Source organism: Magnolia sinica, chromosome 5 (assembly GCF_029962835.1).
Source record: "Magnolia sinica isolate HGM2019 chromosome 5, MsV1, whole genome shotgun sequence".
NCBI classification, from domain to species: domain Eukaryota; kingdom Viridiplantae; phylum Streptophyta; class Magnoliopsida; order Magnoliales; family Magnoliaceae; genus Magnolia; species Magnolia sinica.
Genome location: NC_080577.1, coordinates 90,820,041 through 90,842,984, shown reverse-complemented (window position 1 = coordinate 90,842,984; position 22,944 = coordinate 90,820,041). Strand labels below are relative to the sequence as shown.

The 22,944-nt window shown below is 39.8% G+C and overlaps 1 protein-coding gene across 1 annotated transcript in view; it reads left to right on the top strand.

Annotated features, from left to right (window-relative positions):
* LOC131246290 (uncharacterized) overlaps positions 1-14,541 on the top strand; it is a 31,180-nt gene extending 16,639 nt beyond the window's left edge. Inside the window, exon 4 of the mRNA XM_058246249.1 lies at positions 13,925-14,541. Within this exon, the coding sequence (XP_058102232.1) occupies positions 13,925-14,067 (143 nt within the window). The 3' untranslated portion in view covers positions 14,068-14,541. The remainder of the gene's footprint in view (positions 1-13,924) is intronic.
* Positions 14,542-22,944: the final 8,403 nt, after the last annotated feature.

The following is a 22,944-nucleotide window of genomic DNA, read 5'->3' as shown; positions in this document are numbered from 1 at the left end:
TTTCAAGTGGATATATTGATAGGATTAAGGATTTGTTTGAGAGAGTGGTAACAAATGTGAGTACCACTAGTGGAGAGACAAGTGAGTTCCCAATTACTATAGGCTTGCACCAGAGGTCTGCATTGAATCCGTACATTTTCGCATTGGTTATGGACGAGTTAACTAGGCATTTGTAGGAAGAGATCCCATGGCGTGTGTTATTTACAGATGACATCGTTGATTGACAAGACTGGGGACTACATAAACACAAAGCTAGATTTTTGGAGTAGAGCTTTCGAATTTAAAGGATTTAAAATTAATCAAATGAAAATAGTATATGGAGTGCAATTGTAGTAACCATAGAAGTTGGAAAGAGGAATTAGTTGAGATTGCTGACCAAGAAATTTCCCAAAAATGATCACTTTCTATATCTCGGTTGATAATTTCATGAGAGTGGAGAGATTGAGGAGGATGTTGCTCATAGAATTCAAGCCAGGTGGAAGAAGTAGAGATATGCCTTTGGAGTTATATGTGATCATTGTCCACTACTCAAACCAAAAGGGAAATTTTATAGGCTGGCTATAAGACCAGTCATGCTTTATGAGACAGAATGTTGGGCAGTTGAGGAACAACATGTTCATGGGATGTGCAGCTGAAATGAGGATGTTGAGATGGATGAGTGGCAAGACGAGGGATAGAATTAGAAACGAATGCATTCAAGGGAATTTAGGAGTAGCACTAATAGGTAATAAGATGGGGGAAAGTAGACTTAGATGGCTTGGTCATGTGCAGTGGAGACTAGGAATTGTGTCGATTATGAGTGAATTGGTACCAATTGAAGGCTCTAAAAGGACAAGGGGAAGGCGCCAAAGGACATGGGTGGAGGTAGTAAGAAAAGACTTGATGACCTATGGTCTAACTGAAGTTGTGGCCCTTGATAGAGTGGAATGGCAGAAAATAGTTCTTGTAGAGGACTCCAATTAGTTGGGATAAGGCTTAGATGATGATGATGATGAATAACTTGTTGCCAGAGAAGATGAGATCGAGAGCTACAACTCTCAAAGAGTAAAGACACCTATACATTGCCAATCATCACCCTATTCAACCCATAGTGTCTCTTGCATGAGCTTCAAATTTCCAAAACAGAAACTTCTCCAATGTAGAAATTTGCCTAAAAAGGTGACTTTGTAGGCATATAAAGTTTCTAGCAGCATGATGTAAACCCTTCCTCACCTACGAAATTAGAAAGAGAGGAGAAGAGGAAGAAGAAAAGAAAGAGAAATCTCCTCACCTCCACCATCCTAATCCCCTTCTTGCCAATCTCAATATCTTGTGGCCTTTTTTTAATGCACACACACCACAATGGGCACTCGAACCTATCACCTTAATGTTGAAACTCTTGTGAGTCTGGTGTTTTAAGTATCGATGATATCAGCCAGAATATCTCACAATGTCTTTTATCCCACCTGTGCGATACAAAACGCACAAGTAGTGGGATATATCCCACATATTCGATTCGATGACATTTTCAATTTTCGATCCTTTTTTTTTTTTTTCTGTGAATCATGTTAAATCAGTGTCATATTGTTAAAAATATTCAATTTTGAGATTTGGAGGAGATGGGCCAAGTTGTGGAAAATTGAAAAAAAAAAAAATTTTAAATCAAAATTTTCCAATTTCTCGCAAATTAGTTGCAATTTTTGTGTCCAAATATAAAATCAAACATATATGTAACCTGATCTAGTGATTCTTCTTTTGCTTTTGAGTGTATTGCTTGTGTTTCCACACATCTTCTTACATTTATTAATATATGAATAGACTTTGAATATAATTGCATTGATTCATTTAGACAATGCACAGATTAGGACCCCATACAAAGAAAACCTATTATGTGCACTTGTTTTTGTAATGTTTTGATTTATAAGTGTGTATTGATGTCTTTTTTGACAACCACTGAAGTTTCATTGAAATTTTCGACCAATTTCCCAATGTTTCCCCATGTTTCCTACAATAGCGATATATTATGTGATGCGACTGAGATATCCCATGCAATAACTGATACGTATCCGTAACCCAAGGGTGTGATACGTAACACGATAGTGATATTTCGAACACTGACTACCACTAAGCCATGAGTTGGGACCCTTTTTTATTGCCTATCTTTTCATCAACCTCTCCCTTTAAAATTTGTAGAAAAGCTAGATGTTGTGCTTACTTCCTAATAACTAGAAGCCAAGATATTCTTAACCATCTTTGTTGAAAATATTTTCCCTACGCCAAATAAATTCCTCTCGAGAGATCCATCCTTCGTACAGAAAAAAAGAAAAAAAAAGAAAAAGAAGAAGGGAATTCTAGGGAACTCATTTGGAAGATGGATTCTCGTCCATATAAAGAACAGTATATGTCATCATTGCCTTGATCACCTCATTGTTGACCCTTCCCATACTTGCCCAAGTTACTCTTTTTCTCATGACAAATGCCGTATTGGCTGCCCTACCTGAGTCTAAACTGAAAACGCGCTGTACCATATGATTCAACTTAATTGAGACCTTATAAATTGCAAAAGGAAACAGGATTATTTATGCCACCAATCATTAATCTATCCTTCGTTCTGTTGATGAATACAATATGTCCCACCTTTATCATGATGCAGTTGACCACCTCAACTTCTGTTTTCTCGTGTTCATTTTGCCTCAACATGAACTGATGTTTCATCATGCCTCTAATGATTGAACCATGCAATCCCCATAGTATTGAGGTAGAGATCATGGACACACACCTTGGGTTGTGACCATTGGCACACTGGTAATACATTCATACCTTATGATATTGCCCATATATCATAGCTAGGAAGAGTTCAAATCTTTACAAATTTGGATAAGCACACAATGAAGAGCATCCAGTTCACATCGACCATGTGAAACAGCAGAAAGAGGCCCCCTTTTCTGAAAAGCTTAATAACAAGGTTACATATACAATGATTAAAAAAAAAAAGTAGGGTGGTGGACAACTAATTGAGACTACCTATAAAAAACCCCATACAACAACTACCCTTATTTACTCTCACAACCCCCTCAAAGTTAAGATGCCTGTACAGAATGCGTGAGAGTTGCTCAAAAGATATTTAACTTGTGTCAAAGTGCAAGACTTCATGGAGAAGTCAGCTATCTGATTATCAAAGAAGATGGAAGGGTGAAGATAATGTCCTGGCCTGATATTACTGACCAACATAATGACAATCTCAATGTCCTTGGTCCTTTCATAAGATACAACATGGCTTAGTATTATCAATTTGAATTGCACCCTTATCGCAATAGAATGCAGTCAGGGACAAGATGTTTAAGCCCATATCTGCTAGAAGTTAATGGAGCCAAACTATCTCTATGTAGTGTTAGCCACGGCTCTATTCCGCTTCATTTGCTGATTGTGTACAATTGCAGCTTGCTTCTTCCATTTCTATGAAATAATTTAATGTCCTAGGAAAATGCAAAATCTAATAGTAGCAACCCAGCCAACATCTACATAAGCTCGAATTTGCAATCGAGAAGAGGAAGATAGTAGCAATACCTGATTTAGAGATGCTCTCAAATATCTGATAATTAACTGATTATAAGCCAAACTGACTAATGATATGTATGTTATAAGTAATGTCCGGTTTGGATATAGTAAGATACTCAAGACTACCAAACAATTGGGGGTACAAAGTGGAATCAGATAAAGGTTCGCCATTAGCCGGTCATAGCTTCACAATAAGCTCAATAGGTGCATCAACAGTTTTTCTGTTAGATGTTCATGGTAAATAAGATCCTAAACATTCTTAAGTTAAACAAGTGATTAAGCAACCTCAAGGCAAAGTGATGAAGAATCCCAAGAACTTTCATCTCAAACTGCCGGTGAAGCTGCTTCTAACGTCATGAATTCTATAATTATCCTTGGTTGATGATCTTATCATCCACATACAACTGTAAAAATCACTTTACCTATAGAGGAAGAGGGAATGGATAAGGCCGAATCGTGCTCAGTGCGACTAAAATCAGAAGTGGTAATACGGTACTAAACTACTCAAAAACCAACCTCTCAAGACTTGTTTGAGACCATATAAAAGCACAACACAAGGGACAAAATGTTAAGAGCGGTGTTGGCCAAGAGGAAGTACTGTATAAACCTCTCATGTAAATCACCATTTAGGAGGGCATTCTTCAAATCCGTTTCAAAGATCTGCTAGTCTAATTTGTTGACCTCTTGGCCTGCCTGCGGTATGCTCATCCAGCCGGGGGGCTCAATGTAGAGAATGATTTGATGATAATAATGTGAAGAAAAGAGGAGAAGATTGAGAGAGAAGGAGGAGAGTTTGGGAAAGATGTGTTAGGCTTGCTTGCCCTAACACACAATATTTTATTATAATAGAGCATATAGTACACCGTAGGAGAAGAGGGAAGTGTGCACATGCACATGCACTTACGTTAAAAACATACACATTCTCTATACTCCCCCTCAAGTTGGAGCATAGATGTTGATCATGCCCAACTTGTCACGAACACGATAAATAGCATCTCGACTCAAGGACTTTGTAAAAACATCAACAAGTTGATCCCCGGATCGAACAAAGGGAGTTACGATTTCCTTAGAAGCTACTTTCTCCCGAATAAAGTGGCAGTCGACCTCAATATGCTTGGTTTGTTTGTGGAAAACTGGGTTACGAGCAATATGGATGGCCGCTTGGTTGTCACAGTGAAGAGGAACAAGATCCGAAGGAGGATAGCCAAGTTCTTCAAGAAGGTTGCGAAGCCACACGAGTTCACACGTCGCATGAGCCATAACACGTTATTCTGCTTCAACCGAGGACTGGGCAACAACCGGTTGCTTTTTGTTCTTCCATGTTATAAGATTGCCACCTAGGAAGGTACAGAAGTCGGATGCAGAGCGGCGATCAAAATTACTACCTGCACAATCAGCATCGGAGTAGTCAGAAAGATGAAGATGACCACGCAATTGAAAGCGTAGGCCAAGACCCGGGGCTAATTTTAGATACCGAAGTATGCGGTAGATATTCGTGAGATGGGAAGTACGAGGAGTTTGCATGAATTGGCTAACAGCGCCTACCGGGATCTAGGCGAGTAATAGTCAGGTAAATAAGTCGGCCTACAAGACATCGATACATCCCGAGATCAGTAAGGAGAGCACCATCATCTGGTCGAAGCTTCTGCGAAGTATTCATGGAAGTGGTAGCAGGCTTGCACCCTAACATGCCAGTCTCCATGAGAAGATCGAGCGCATATTTTCATTGTGACAAGACCAATTTGAATGATGAGCGACCAACTTCAATTCCGAGGAAGTAACGAAGAGGACCAAGATCCTTGATCTCAAACTTGGTCTTCAAAAATTCTTTGACCTCCTTCATTCTGGTAGAATCACTACAGGACAGAACAATATCATCCACATAGACAATGAGAACCATGATGCCCATCGATTGACGACATATAAAGAGAGAATGATAGGCATGACTACGAACAAAGCCGAACTCCAAGAGAGCCCGACTAAATTTTTCGAACAATACACGTGGGAATTGTTTGAGTCTATAAAGAGCCTTCTTCAACCGACATACAAGTGCAGGGTTGTAAGAAGCAACAAAGCCAGGAGGTTGATGTATGTAAACTTCCTCTGCAAGGTCCCCATGGAGAAATGCATTCTTAACATTAAGTTGAAACAAGGGCCACGATAAATTAACGGCCAAGGAGATCATAACGCGAATCGAAGTAAGCTTAGCCACAAGAGAGAATGTATCGAAGTAATCCACACCATGAGTCTGTGTGTAACCCTTAGCAACAAGACGGGCTTTATAGTGATCAATGGAACTGTCTGGAAGAAACTTGATCGTATAAACCCACCGACATCCAACAGGTTTATGGCCTAAAGGAAGTGGCACAAGGTCTCAAGTATGATTCTTCTCAAGAGCAGACATTTCTTCTATCATCGCCGTCCAGTCAGGACTTTGAAGAGCATGTTAGAGAGATCGAGGAATAGTCTGTGATGAAAGAAAAGCTGCAAACGACTGAAAGGACGGTAAAAGATGATCATATGAAACAAAATTACTAATGGGGTGTTGAGTACAAGATCGTGACTCTTTGCTCAAGGCAATGGAGAGATCTAAACTCGAGGTAGGAGAGTTACCTGAGCCAACATTCAAAGTGACCGGAAGGGTGGATGGCTAAGCATGTGAAGATTTATTTCGACAATGATACACCCGCAAAGGCTTAAGCGCACCCAAATCACCAATGGGATGCTGAATGGAGGGGAGAGGAGTTTCCCCATCACTAGTGGAAAGAGGAAGAGGATAAGAGTCATACTCCCCCTGACTGGCAAGAGGATCACAGAGGGATCGGCCTAGAAAAAAGAAATATCCTCAAAGAATGTTACATTGACAGAAACATATTTCTTGCGAGTCAATGGGTCAAAACATTTATACCATTTCTGACTCCGAGTATACCTTAGAAAGACATTTAATTGCCCTGGGGCTAAATTTATCATTACTTCCATCTAAAATTTGAACAAAGCATGTGCAACCAAAAACTTTAAGTGGTAGAGGAAATGGATTATCATGAGGATACAATATAGTAAAAGAAGATTTGTAAGACTGGATACATGAGAGTATATGATTAATAAGAAAAGTAGCAGTTAGAAGAGCATCACCCCAAAAATGTTTAGGTAGATGCATACCAAGCAGAAGGGTGTGAGCAACTTCAAGAAGATGACGATTCTTTCGTTCTGCAATACCATTTTGTTGAGGTGTGCAAGCACACGACGTCCTAGACAAAATACCATGTTCCTGCAAGAAGGATAGAAAGGTAGTAGACATGTATTCCCCCCCATTATCAGAATGAAGGGTTTTAATAGAACATTGAAATTGAGTGCACACTTCATGATAAAACACTTTAAACGCATCAAACACTTCACTTTTAGATTTCAAAAGATAAATTCGAGTCATGCGTGAATAATCATCAACGAAGGTAACAAAATATCTAAATCCAAAAGTGGAGGTAACCGGAGCTGGTTCCTAGATATCCGAGTGAACCAGAAAAAAAAGGTTGAGATTTTCTCCTAGAAGAGCTAGGAGGAAACGTAGCACAATGATGTTTAGACAATTCAGAAATATCACAGCAAAACGGTTTAGTGACAAATAAGGAGAAACAAAATTCTCAATTTAGCTATTGATGGGTGGCCTAAGCGGTAGTGCCACCGAGTTATGAACTATCGATACAAAGAAATGGTACTAGAAGCGGCAACAGGTGCATTATCGAGAAGATAAACACCTCTTTGCTCATGCCCCCCACCAATCACTCTCTTCGTCTGTAGGTCCTGAAACAAACAATAAGAAGAGAAGAATGCAATAGAACAATTTAATGATTTAGTAAGAGAGCTAACAGACAATAAGTTTAATGGAAAACGAGGCACATGCAAGACTGAGGACAGAGACGAGGAAGAAGAAAGAGGAATGGAACCAATCCCAGAGATGGGAGTTTGGGTTCCATTTGCGACTGTGACATACCGAGTGTAACATACTGAGTGTGACAAGGAGAATAAGAAGAAAAGAATTGAAACTTATCAGTCATATGGGAAGAAGCTCATAAGTCTATGACCCAGGAGGTAGGAGAGGATGACGTAAGAAGAGTAGTACCTGATTAGACCGAAGCTATATGAGATGGCTCGGGAATATCACGAATGTGAAGCCGTATAAGGGCATCATATGCAACCCGAGAAATGATAAGAGACTCCCCTGAAGTAGACTGCTCAGCTGTTGAGGTGGAAGACTGTCTCAGGAGCAACTGTGGATGCAACAGAAGAAGTCGCATACATAGGACGACCATGTATCTGCCAGCAATAATCAACAGTGTGATTAGTTCCACCGCAATGTGAACAAATGCAAGAACCATCATGTCCTCATCCATGAAGACTACGACCGCCACGACTGCGATCTCCCTCGCGGCCTCTATCACGACCAACAAAACTAGAAATGCACCTTGAACTCAAGGATGGTACCCAAAGGCCAAGAGAGTACTAATCACCAGCAAGATGTGCCGAACGATCGGGTGGCACAAATGAATGAGAAAGAACAGTAGAGACAATAGCACGCTGACATATGGCATAGACCGTCGTCAATGGGAGAAGAGGATCCTACATAACAACCTAATCCCGAACATAAAGATAATCGAAATTTAACCCAGTTAGGAACTGCATGATACGAGTATCATCCCGCTGCTTATGGGCATGTTTATGATCCTCTTTACTTTTGGAAGGAAAAGGTTAATACATTTCCAACCCATCCCACGTACCCCGAAACATCGAATAGTAATCTTTTAATTATCTGGAGTTTTGTCGGAACCGACTAATTTCTTGAATAAGCTGGAATACCTTTGAAAAATTATGAGATTCCGAGAACATATCATGAAGCGTATCCCAAATGCCTTTAGCTGAGGATAAAAACATCACCGAGTGGCTAATCGAGGAATCTATACTATTCAACAATCATGCAATAACTTGATAATTCTCCTTTGTCCAAGACTTTTAAGTAACATCTGTAGAGTTTGGGGGATCATCCAAAATATACGACAACTTTTGACGGGCTCGTAAGAATACTTTTACAGATTGTGCCCATTGAAGATAGTTGTCATCATTCAACTTAGTGGAGGTAATCTGCAAGGGATTGAATTCAAGAGACCCTATGCCAAGAGATGAGGGCCCTTTGACAGTCATAGGAGAGTCCAAGAGAGATAAACCTACTCCAAGAGATGAGGGCCTTTTGTCAGTCATAGGAGAGTCCAGGAGAGATAAACCTATGCCAAGAGAGGCCCTATGCCAAGAAGGATTGATTCAAACAACTCTATCTCACTCAATCCTTCAAGATAATAAGAGATAAATCTCAAACAAATAGCAATCATCCAAAATACCATAAAACTCAATTTAAAAAAGGCCCACCTGAGTGAAAAACAGCCCTGTCGTACATCCGTTTAAGGTTAAAAACCTCTCAAACATTGATCTTAAGTAAAAAAATCCTCCATGGGTAGCTTGGGAGGAAGATTTCGGTCCATCTTGAACAAAGGAACCAAAGAAAAGCTTATCGATTTGAGGTAGATCGAAGAAAAATGGAAAATGGGCCCGATTTTCGAATTTCTCTATTTTGCCCAAAATACCATGAAAGAAGGTCCACAAAATTCTGAAAAAAATCATGACAAATCTTCTAAAATCAAGATCTATCAAACCTCTAAACTTTTAGCTCAAATGGAGTCCATTTGTTCGTATAACGTTAACGTTAGCTGTACGGCTGCTGACGTCAGTAAGGTGACGTGTCGCCTTTCAATCTGTTGGATGCGGAATGCCTGGATCTATACTCTGATACCAAGTAGAGAATGATTTAATGATAATAATGTGAAGAAAAGAAGAGAAGATTGAGAGAGAAGGAGGAGAGTTTGGGAAAGATATTGTGTTAGGCTTGCTTGCCCTAAAACACAATATTTTATTATAATAGAGTATATAGTACACCGCAGGAGAAGAGGGAAGTGTGCACATGCACTTACACTAATAGGGCCATTAACCACATACACATTCTCTATACTCAACTCCATGGTGTGGAGGGTGCACGACTCAGGTTGATTCTTGGTCAAGTCCTTCAACAAGCTAATCCGGCACAAAGATTCAGTGAGTCAAGGGGGGCATGCGTATCGTTTTTGGTTTTATGGTGTGCCACCAAAAGTAGCTACTTTCACTTGGTTGGTGGGTAGAAAGAGGGTTTTGATGAAAGATGACCTCTAGAAGAGATCCTTGGTTATTCTAAACATGTGTTGCATGTGTAATCAATACGTTGAATCCGTCGACCACTTGTTCATCTTCAACCATTTACGATTAAGGCATGGGACTATTTCATAGCCACTTCTGCGGAGCATCGGGTCATCCTGGCCTCAGTTCAGGACCTTCTGTGGGCGTGGCACGGCGACACAAGGGAGAAGAAAGACTGATCCAGTTGGCTCTTGACATTGCTGGTGTTATGGTGGGTGATTTGGGGAGAAAGGAATGGTAGGTGTTTCCAAAATTCCTCTCTCTCGGTTGAGGCAGTTATGGAGGCGATCAAAGTGTTGGTTTCTGAATGGAAACTTTTTAGTTGTAATCGCTTGTAAGCAATGTTCGAAGTATCGGTATCGCTTCAAGTTTCACTAGCCAGGGATACAGAAACAATATCGATATCGCTGATAACCGGAAATGCGGGGAAACATGGGATAAACGGAGGAATTTTCAGCAAAACTTTAGGATGTGTTAAAATGTACATATTTGCATATTTAGAAATTAAAAAATTGCAAAAAGAATGCATATATAACAAGTTTCCATTTAATGGAGCCTTAAAAGCATGTGCTATTGTAAGAAATCAGTCCAACCATCACATCCAGCCTATTTAACCATCCAACTTCCATCAAAACATCCATCAATATTGCAAAATATCAACAACACGTGATATTTTACTAAGAAATCACAAACAATTGAAAAGGAAACCAAAGATTGTGGTCTCAATATCGCGCATGTTGCGATATCGATGATATCGTGATATTATCAATGACAAATTGAACACTACATACAACCATGTGCCCATGAAAAAAATTTGAAATAAATTTTTTTTCTAATTAACAAAATTCTGATGATATCAATACATTGGTGATATTATTGAAATATCGTCGATACACTTATGATAGAAGCATTACCTAGAATTTACGTAGTCAAAAATATTGGCGATACATTGGTGATATTGATGCATTGGCAATACAAGCGACACCTAGAATTTACATAGTTGAAAATATTAGTGATTACATTAACGATATTGATAAGTTGGCCATACATACATTGCTAATACCTGAAAATTTTGATACTACAGCATTATCGGAATCGCTACTAGTGTTATCGGTATTAGTGAGCTGGAGATAAAGATAATATTGGAGATAATTCGAACACTACTTTTAAGCTTGTAGCCTTCGCAGTGACCGGCTGGTCCCCCTTTTTGTATTCATTGCCTTCTTCGTTTGCAGGCTTTAACAAAATTTTCCATTACTTTACAAAAAAAAAAAAAGTCTGTCTAATAGCAGTGACAACAATTGGAGTGCAAACAGTTGTCGTTTTTGTCGCAGCAGCAAAGATCTCGTCATAATTGACTCCGTACTCTTGCTTTTTATCATTTGCAATCAAATGATCTTACCTCTCAAGAGTGCCATGAGAATTGCCCTTGACCTTGGATATTCATTTGCACACTTGCTTTCTTTCTCTCAGGAAGAGAAACTAAGTCCCAGGTATATGTCTGTTCTAGCGCTACAAGGTCCTATGTCATTATCTACTGCTAAGGAATGGTAGATGCCTCGCAAAAGCTCAGAGGTTGGTCCTAGGAATGAACTAATGCAATAAAAGACTTAAATTGATGTGAGGACTTAATGCAAACAAATCGTCCATATTAAGAGATTGACGACCACACAGAATATTGACATTACTTATTGATTGTAATCAACCTATGCAATAGACTATTAAATAGTGCTTGATTGGAATAAACATATCTAATAGTCTATTACATTGCGCCTGTGGGAGCTTTGTTCTCTCATTGCTAGTCCCGAGCCCAGATAAAGGAAGGTTGCCTCGAAGTTGGCAACCAGTTTCATACTTATGCCATAACTTCCATCATGAATTGAAACAATATGACACTTGATGACCTATGGTCTAGCTGAGATCGTGGTCCTTGATAGAGTCGAACGGTGGAACAGGATTCACGTAGCCAACCCCAATTAATGGGATGAGGCTTAGATGATGATGATGATCACGCAAAATATCTTAAGCACAATTGACCTTGTAAAATCTTAGTTGTAAACCCACCATCTCATTCATTCTCAACATGCCACTAAATTTACCAATAGATTCATCTTGGCTGTCAATGCTGGGTTCACTTCTTGCAATCCAATATTTGTCCTTCTTCCAGTTAATTTATTTTTTACTCTATTCTGTTTTCAAGATAGCACCTAGAGGTTAGTCAGGCTTGTACCATTGTGGACATTTGAAGGTATTATCCAGTGTTTCAAATAGTGCTCAGTGTACTCTACGTAGCGTACTGTAGCCGTAGCGCTACACAGTGTAGCTAAATAGCGTAAATCCCCTATAGCGTACGCTACAGCTACATAGTGCGTAGTGTTCGTAGCATACGCTATAATGTTTTTTTTTTCTTAGAAGTTTTGTTTGTTAAAAAAAAAAAAAAAAGGTTAAACGAAACCTTTCTTTGTTTATTTCACTTAAAATGGTGGTGATCCTTTGTTAAAGTTGGTGTGAAACTTGCATGCTAAAAAACTTTTAAAACTAAACTTCAAAGAAAAAAGGGATTTCGAAAACCCCTCTTTATGTGGATGACATATGTATTATACTCCATACTCTTTAACCTATGGGATTTTTATTTCTTTTCACACTTGTGAGTTATGACTTGTGGTTTTCAATTAGATATTATTAATTAAAGTGGTTTGCTTAGAGAGTAGTTGATGTGAAAATTATTTGATTTGGTTTATGACTTTATATATGTAGATTGGCTTTTGATAAATGATAATTAATGACTTGTTTGAACGTGCTTATACTTGAAAAAATGAATCATCTTTTTGCGTATTTTTATACTTTTTGCTTCTTTTTTTCCTTACTATTTACATATTCATCATGTTTTTAAATTAAAAAAATCGACGTATCATGTAGCTTACGCTATTTACGATACATGCTACAAAGGGTTGAATGCTATGCAATACACTACCGCTATTTAAAACACCGTGTCCATCGTCTCCATCCATGTTGGGGCCCACCATATAAATATCTGGATCACCAACCTGTGGGCCACAGTTCTATTAATTGAGGGGCTAAGGAGTAAGGACACCATACATTATATTTTTTTTGATGATCAAATAATCCATCCTTGCTCCTAAGGGTACAAAATATCCTCTATTTTCTGGTTATCAAAGGATTTAACTTAAAATATTGAAAACTTCCTTAAATGTTCTTGTGATGAGATTGCCCTTAAGGCATGGAGGTATTACAAAAAGCGGTGTCTCTCTATGTTGATTACTAACATATCAAGGCACTCATCTATTCTACATACATTAGAACCATTGGATAGGTCGTGCTAGTAGTGCTTTTGTGTGTAAATTGTGCACCAAAAACTTGTTGATGTTCAATAATAGGTCCAATTCAGGATACATCAATGCTTCCTAGTTGCCATCTAGGAAAATATGCAGAAATATCTCTCTTACGATAAAACAAGGGTTAGACTCCAACTGCTTTTTCCATGATACCGTTAAAAAAATGCATTTTAGTCGAAGTACTAAATTGTTGCAACGTATACATGCATGCAAATCCATGACATCAAAATTATGGGCCCTGTTTTAAATGGAACCAGATAATTACATTATTGATGGGACGACCTAACCTCTAGATTGGTGTTCCAAATGGATAGTTTGATGGTAAATGGTCAGCAGTCCAAATTCAACGGGTGAAATATGGTTATGACCATTACGTGAGTGTGATTTGGGTTATGCTTCATCCACAATGGAGCACGCAATTTTTTTGCCAATGCCAAAGCAGGACCGATGACGGTCGGCAGTGTTTCTAAGTTGGAGCGTGCATGTATGCCACGTGAACAGTAGATGAACTGCCACAATTTAGTTTTTATGCTAAACACAAAGTGAAAGTCTAACCAGTAATATGGTAACTGTTGGAAACTGTATCCACCTTGATGCATCAATTCTGTTGTTGTAATGAATATATATTGCTTAGATTTTACAGTTTAGTACATTATTCTTAGCTTAATTAGATTTAGTCACCTTATATCTGTTTTCACTTTCCATGTTCTATGCTTTATCTCACTTACTGTCTCGTGTGTGTTTTTTGAACTATGCAGTAATGTATTTGCAGTCCAATCCCGGTGGTCTTTCTATCTTTGGATGGACGGTCGATCGTGCATTGATCAGCACCATCTTTTTTATCGAGCTCTCTCTCGCTCTCTTTGTACTTGGGAAAACCATAGTTTTTACTTCGAAGTGATTATACTATGATTGCCTCAGCTTCCACCCCCATAATAATGATTCAGTTACCCATTCAACAACTACAATTCAAAAGCAGTTTTGGTTCATGTTTTTGTCATCCTGCAGGAAAAATAAAAATAAAAATAAGAACACCCATCAGCCTTAGCGGGCTGCAGATTGATTTCCCTTATATACCATATGATACCCCAACCATTTGGAATAGGTGACATACCCATGTACAATGCGTGAATGCTTCACACCATGTTTGGGTAATTTTGCCTTACCACTGTATGCTAGAGGTGTCTTTTGCCAAACTGATCCTTTGAGGTTGGAAAGAAAACATCTGAGCTTTTGACTTTTACCTGGTGAGTTCTCATCTTTTGGGCCTTTATGTATGTAGATGTGTAAACGTTAAGTAGTTTTTTTCCCTGTTTGTACAGACAGTTTTGCAACCTTGTGTTGTTCATAAAGGAATGATATATCTTCCTGTGCATTTCCTTACTATTGTTGTGATTGTTGGAACTTAAAAGAGTTTTGCGCAGCCACATAACCTCACCATGGTGCCGCAGGTGCCATCTCAGCACTGTTGTGGACTTCCAAGCTGTGTATCAGATGGAGCTGGTTTTGTAAGTTTTTTCTTTTATTGTTAAGATAGATTTTATCAAGCAAAAACTACTGAATGGGAAAAAGATAACCCAGGTAGAAACCCCAACCTTGCAAAGAGCTCCTTTCCAACTCACTCCATATTTCAACATGAGACCAACCTGCAAATTCCTGAAGAGAACCAACCCCAGTGGATCTAAAAAGCTTAACATTGTCCACCACGAAGAGTAACCAACTTCGAATAATTAGAACATTCGTTTATTCCTATCCTTTAATTACCCAAAAAAATTCTAAGGTGCTAACACTCGATAGCTTACTTACCTTAGCTGTCTGAAGTGCTGAGATTTCCATAGCTTCCTAACCTTAACTCTGAGGAGCACCCTCTCTCCAAGCCAAAAGGAGAGTAGACGTCGATGCTAGTATAGACCAAACAAATCAAATTTTGATGCAACATATTTACAAACCCATAACTGTATCCATTCACATATTTATCTTTCCATGCACCACTGATTTTTTTTGCCTGATCTCTAATCCCAAGCAATTAAAATCTTGTAAAGTAGAAATCTCACACACACACATAGCGAGGAGGCTGCTAACCCCTTCCCTCTTTGTGACCGAGATCTTCATGTGGAGCCATACATTGTCAAATCACATGCATTATCCAAATGTCAACCGTTTAGGTCACATGGCTCTGTGAACTCCTTAAATCTCTGTAGATCCAAGATTGTTACGCTACTAATGACTCTCCCTTATCATTCCTTTCAACCGTGACTGCATCCAATGCGCCCTTTGGTTCGTTTCGACAAACATGGTCACCTTCCTCCAAACTTTTCTTCTCCCCCAAATCGTCAACGCCATTTCCAGAGAAAATCATGATTTACTAACCTCATTCCATTACACATATGACATTTACATGTCTCTCCCAAACATTGCCAAAAGAACTCTTTCCCAATCTCTCCACATGTTAATTACACACTAGGAACAATGAATAAGAACATATAGAAGATGAGTGTAACAGGCATAGCTGCTTTGATCAGAGTGGTGTGACTGACCGATAGAGGTACTGCCCTTTCCAAATTGAAAGACAGCATTGCACCACAGGGACTTTTAAGAAGGTTTACCAATACATGGCAGCATTGCAAGGTACTTGGGTAGGAAGAGATCCTGCCTTGCAGCCAAAATCCTAGCAGCATTCCAAGGTACTTTGGTAGGAAGAGATTCCTGCCTTGCAGCCAAAATCCTTACCAGCTCCACCTCTTTGGCATTCATATGCACATCCTTTGAGAGATTAATTTGATACCAAAGGCTGTCTCAAAGCATCTAAGAATGCTTTTTAGGTGAGCTACTTATTGAGGATTCATACATGTTATCTGTAAAGCTCGAATGAGATATTTCGATATCCAACCACTTAACATTGAATCCCCTAATTAAGCTTTCTGGATTAGCCTTATCAAGCATTTTACTTAAAGCCTCTGCAATGACCACAAACAGTAAAGAAGAGAACCGGTTCGCCTACCTCAAATTGCTAGAGCACCTGAATAACCTTTTGAAGGGTCATTTACCAAAAATGAAATCTTGCCGAGGACAAGCATTACTTAGATTCCAACCATTTTGTTTAATACTAAAACCCATTTTCTTTAAGCATATAATAGGAAACTCCAATTTACATTGCCATACACTTTCTCGAGATCGATTTATGGCACCAATCAAAGCATTCAAGGTAGCTAAGACTACGTTGAGGATCTAACAACCCATGAAAAATGCCCCTTCCGAGGTGAGATGGGAGGCTAGAAATAATTCTTATTCTCAACTCAAGTACTTTGCCCAAATTTTGTACCTGCTACAGATCAACCTGAAGGACAAAAAATTATTTCTTCGAGATAAAATCAATGAAGGACAACCATATCTGTCTAGATATAACCCTCTGAGAGAATTTAATAAAGCTCATTGAATCTGCTTTAACATTCTCTTAGAGTGTTTTAAACAAAACAAAGGGATAGCGATCAAGACCCGAAACCTTGTCCCAGCCCAGGAGAGCGACTGCCCTCTTGATTTCTATCACTTTGGTAGAGCTGGGGCAATCCTGACCCGATTAGATCCGACAAGATCTGACCCGTTTCGATCCGATCCGACGGCCTGGATCGGTGTGGATCGAGTAGGGTAGTCCAGATCCGAAATTGTTTCGGGTCAAGTTCGGATCCATACTTACCCAAACTAATCCGATCCGTAATCTGATCCAATTGGATCCGATTCGACCCGATCCGGAGCGGATGAACCACATGCATTATCACAGTGGCCCCACAGAGTTTACTCAGTACTTAGCCGGTTAACCACACACCAGTTATATAGCTGTTGTAGGTACGTGTCGTGTGCGAATAGGGTACCGGCAGAAGGATTGGCTACTCCCCCTGACACCAGCCCGTGGCTGATGGTCGGTGCTCTGTGGACCCCACCATGATGTATGTGTTTCATCCATCCCGTTCATCCATTTTATAGATCATTTTAGGGATTCATATATAAAAAATTGACAGGGATATAAATCTTAGGTGGACCACACCAAAGGAAAACAATAATGATTGGATATACACCATTATAATCCTCCTAAGCCCCCCTGTACTGTTTATTTGACATCTAATCTGTTGATTAGGTCATAAGGACCCAGATGAAGGGAAACAATAAATATCAGCTTGATCAAAAACTTTTATAGCCTCCAAAACGTTTTTAATGGTCAACGTTCATTCAACACTATTTCCTATAATGTGGTCCAATTGAGATTTCGATATACCTCATTGTTTTTTCTAATAACATAAAATGATCTATAAAAATAGATGGAGGGCATGGATGAAACACATACATCATGGTGGGGTCCACAGAGCACCGACGACTGGTGGCAAGGGAGTAGCCAGTCCATTTCCAGTACAACACTACAACTGTACTGGCGCGTCTAGCATCCTCGAACTCCGAGTTGTACGAATGGTTCAAAGGAGATCAAAGTTATATGGCCCCACAGTGATGTATTTATGATATCTACACCGTTTATATATTTTTATAGATCATTATAGAGCATTATTCAAAAAATTAATAATATCCAAAGATCATCTAGACCACACCACAAATAGCAGCAGAGAATGATTTTCACTGTTAAACCATTCGTGTGGTCCACTTGATAGTTAGATCTGTCTTATTTTTCGTCTCAACCTTAAGACGAACTTGCCAAATGGATGAACGGTTTGGATATAACACCTACCCCATGATCAAACCCACAGGACTCGCTAACGTGAATACACAATTCGAATTCACTCTGCGCAGGCCGTGCTTGCGTGAAAAGCAAGTACCCACAGTTTTGTGATGAGCAAGTAACTTTAAAAGTTAAATAAAAACGTGCACATGGTAGATTGAAAGTTCTTTCAGAGCCATGTGGGGCCCACCTTAATGTATATATTTCACCTAAGTCGTTTATCCATTTTGAAATATTATTTTAAGCATTGAGCACAAAAAGGCAGTATATTAAAGGTTAACTTAGACTACACCACATGAAACAATTTGATTAAATTCATACTATTCGAATCGTACCCAATCCGATCTGACTCGGTTTTCCTTACCGAGTCGGACTCAGTTTGGGTCAGGCCAACCAGGCATCGGATCGGTCCGAATCAGGTGACCCAGATCCAGTCTCAAATCGGATCGAGTTCGGGTCTAACCATTGGAATTTCGGATCGGATCAAGTTAGACCTAATCCGATCCGATCCGGACCGATGCCCAGCTCTACACTTTAGCTACCACCCATTTCTAGAAAAAAAAAAAAAAAAAAAGTTGCATTTTCTTTGCTAAACTAATCAAAGAGATTGTCCAATGACGGCCTTATGCATTCCTCTTTCATGTACTTCTTACGATAGTCCATGATATTGTGTCGCATTAGTCATGTGGATTTTCAAGCTCTGATAGTTCAATTTCCAACTTTTGAATGCAATTGACCTTTCTATTGTGTTAGCCATGCAATGAAAGAATTTTGTGTTTTTATCCTATTTATTGAGCCAACGGCTCGAAGTCTTTTACACCATATGATTTCTTCTTCTTTCACTTTCTTTTGTTAGCAATCTAGATTTTGCTTGAGCCCTTTCTGGTTATCAAACAAAGCGCTACTTTTTCCTTTTTTCCTTCCTATTGATATCCTCTTTTTCAAGTTGTACATTCTGTTGTGAAAAATATTGATTAAAAAATATTTTAAATTATATATGTGTGTGTGTAAAATTGTTTGAAAATTTTGATTTTTTTGGTGTTTTGGGAATAGTCCCGTATTGGAAATAAGGTAAGAAAATACCTGATTTATATATAGGGTGCGGAGTACCTTATTATTTGCTTGGTAGATCTGTGGAGTACCGAGACTTGCGTGTTCCAGTGCGAAGTACTGGAATTTGCACTAGAACACTTACGCACAAGCTTGGTGTGAGGGTGTGGGTATGTGAGGCAGTGTGGTTGTAGATACGCTAGTGGTGCACTTTGCACTTGGCATTGGGTCGCTCCCTCGCAACCTTGCGTGAACCGGTGCAACAGAGGCTTTGGGTCAGGTGGTTGGAGTGTTGTCGATGAGTGGTCGAAATGTTGAAAAAGGTGTAACTGCCCATATAGTATTAAACCAAACCATGCAGAAATTGCTGCATATGGCTAGCCCAACAATCATAAAACGGCTAGCATATAGCAGCTGGTTGTCCCACATGCGTAACGGTCAGAAACAGCCAAATAACAGCTGGTTTCTCTCCAACAGGCATAAACGGTCATATAGAGTAATGACCCTAGACTAAAACGGCCAGCAATCCTAGCTTATATAAATAGTGCTTGGGTGGTTCATTGGATCATCACCAACTAATCGAATCACTCTCACATACGACCCAACAAGAAGAGCAACAGTGACTTCTGATTATGTCAACAGGGTTCAATACGAACCTTAGCCTCCAGTCCTCAAGAAATAGACCAACTCAATGGTCTAAACCAGCTACAATTTTCTAATATTCTCCCTGATCTGGGATTTTATTTTGTTTATCTGTCAGAAAAAATTGTGTACACAAAGTTTCATTCGTGGTTTTTCATGTTCGCTAAACGCAGAATCATATACAGGCTCATCGTATCCTATAAGCTATTTGCCTGCAACCTATAAGCATTCTCAATAACATTTGAGAATGAGTGCCTGCGCTTCAATCTGTCCTTAACATTTCGATTTCTTTATTATTTTATAGAAATTATATATATGTAGTTTGTTTTAACAGATTCACTATGAGATTTTCAAACTCTAGAGTTATGTAGAAGTAAAAGGAAATAGACAAGAGGAAGAAAAGAGATGGGAAAAAGCAAATGGAGAGAGCGAAAGCTAGGGTTGTTCGTCCCTACTCTCTTCCTCTTTATATTAAGTCAAAAAAATAAAAAGGGATTATTTTTTCTTATATTCACCCATGGGATCGTGGGATCACCATAAGACACTCCCTTTCTTAAAAACTAACTTTCTACACTTGCACCCGCTTTTTGGATTTTATTTTTTTAATTTTTTTGAGATAAAAATGTCTTTGCATTGAGACTCGAGGTAGATTGCTCACCTTGATGTATGACATCAACCTTCTCCGTCCCACTGTTGCAACCTCGGAACCTGCTCATAAGGTCACACATAAGTGGATGAAGGGAAACACAAATATCAGCTTGATTAAAAACTTTTGTGGCCCTGAGAAGTTTTCAATGGTATGCGTTCAATTCCCATTGTTTCCTGTTGTGTGGTCCACTTAAACTTTGGATATGCTTTAATTTTGAGCTCATGCACTGAAATTAACCAGCAAAAAGGATGGACAGCATGATAAGACACATACATCACTGTGGGCCCTACAGAGCCATCACACCATGGTAAAGGGTGGTAAGTGCCCCACTATACAATCCTTGTTGGAAGGTGAAACGACACTCTCATCTTTGGAGGGAAAACCAAAACCTTAGTTGATACCTTTGGAGGACCCAGATTATACTCTCCGACAAACTTTCTTCTTTTATGACTAATATCTGACATTCCGACTACTCTAGCAATTCTTCTCTAGCAAACCCTTCTTTTACAACAACGCTTGCAACTCTCTTGCGTTCTAACTACTTTCTCGGTAAAAGTAATTAAGAAGGTTTAAAGGAAAAAATAATAATAATAATAACTAAACCATGTACATTCAACTAAGAATAAACCCTAACCGAAAAACATCCATATGAACTGAGAAACTGACATCGTCGCTATGCCTTTTAAGGCGGTGAGAGTAAAGGGTTTAAGGTTTAGGTTGCTATGCTAGAGCAAAGTACAATGACGCGATCAAAGAAATTCACAATAGCGATTGTGGTCAGTATAAAGTCACAATGGCAGTCAGTTTTATTTTTGTTTTGTATTTTATTTTATTTTTGTTAATAATTTCTCTACCATTTATTGTAGTAATGAAAGATGTTCCTCCAACTATAGAGTACGTGGAAGCCCAACCATCAGCGAAATGTTTTGTACAGTTTCCTGAAGACTTTGAATTATTTATTATTTATTTTTTTTACAAACACCCAACTGGAAGAGGACTGGTTGGGAAATCTTGCTTTGGTTATTTATTAGACCTTTCTGAAAATTTTAAATTTCTCATATATTGTTAACCCACCTTCTCCACGGGCACATTGGTAACCTTAAATTTGACATCCAAGCTACCATTTAAGGTTTACTAAGATAGACTTCACCCTAATAATGAGGCTTAAGCCAGGTCCTCTCACCCGTTTGTAATCTTGGTAGTGGGTAGGGGTGTACATTGAGTCGAACCAAGTCGAGCTAGCCTTAACTCGACTCGGCTTGGCCACTAGCTGACCTCGGCTCGGCTCGGTCCTCGAGCCTGACTGGCCAGTTTGGCTCGGTTCGGTCAGCAGCTCGGGCCAGTTCGAGCTAAGTTCAAGCTGAGTTCGCCTATGCATAGAGGTGTACATGACTCAATCTGAGTTGAGCTTTGCCCAGCTCGGCTCGACTCGGCCAGCAAGATACCTTAGCTCGAACTCGGCTCGGCTCGGTCATCGAGCCTGGATTGACAACTTGGCTCAGCTCAGTCATCGAGCTTAGATTGGCAACTTGGCTCGGGTCAGTTAGCAACTCGATCCAATTCGAGCCGAGTTTGAGTTCGAGTTTTCAAACCGAGTTCAAGTTCGAGTTTTTGGGTGGGGTCTGACCATCTGATTGGACCATAGCCACAAGCCAGTGATCAGGTGGGGTCCGCTAATCGAACGGATGCTGGAGAATAGAGAGATGAGGAGATGAGTAAGTGAGAGTACCTTTCAATTGTCAGTCATCCAGGCGAACGCTGGAAATAGAGAGAGAGTATAGGAGAGTAATCGTCGGTCGTCATTCAAGCGCTGGAAAACGATGAGAAAGAGAGGAGAGGAGAGTGGTGGCCTGTCGCCGTTTGGGTGCTAGAGAAGGGCGAGAGAGAGAGAGAGAGAGAGTGAGTGAGTGTGAGGCCCGTCCCCTAGCCCGTACTATTTCGTAGGCTTCCACGGTTCTTCCGGTCGAATTCTGGCAATCATCGACCTGTATCTGACGTTTGCGCACGATCCTAAGCCGAGTCCTGTATACCGAAGTCGGCTCGACCCGAAACTTGTATCATTACGACCGCGCTGTCGCCGCGGTTCCAACGCCGTAACTCGCGCATCGATCTGATACCCAGGTCAGAAGATGTGGGCCCACGTTCAGTTTAAGAAAAATATCACGTGTTGCAGTTACCTAGGAAATCTCTACGACACGTCACATCAATCCATCAATTAAGTACAAGCAACCCAACCCATCCCTCTCTTACACAACCTTACCTGAAGTCAACTCTCCCTTACATGTCAAGTACACCCATCCATCACTCACCATCCCTCTCTCCCATCACTCCTCTTACATCACTCTCTCTCTCTCTCTCTCTCTCTCTCTCATTACTCCCAAGCAACCCCAAGGGATAGCCAATGTCCATGGCCTCCCAAGGGAGAGAGGAGGCTATGTGTGGCCCACTTCCTATCCCTCTCATCCTAGCCACTCAATTTTCATCTTCAACCATCAAAAGGAAGCCAATGAGCAAAGGGAGCCATAGGAGCCAAGAAGAAGGCCAATCGGTGGATGATCCACCATTAAATTTCATTTTTTTTGGGATCACATGTAGTGGGACCCATTTGAAGCATACAACGTAAGAAATGGAGGGCCCATAGTGGCGGGGTTCCTCCTCTCTCTCTCTCTCTCTCTCTCTCTCTCTCTCTCTCATCTGATCATGGGCCACCTTGA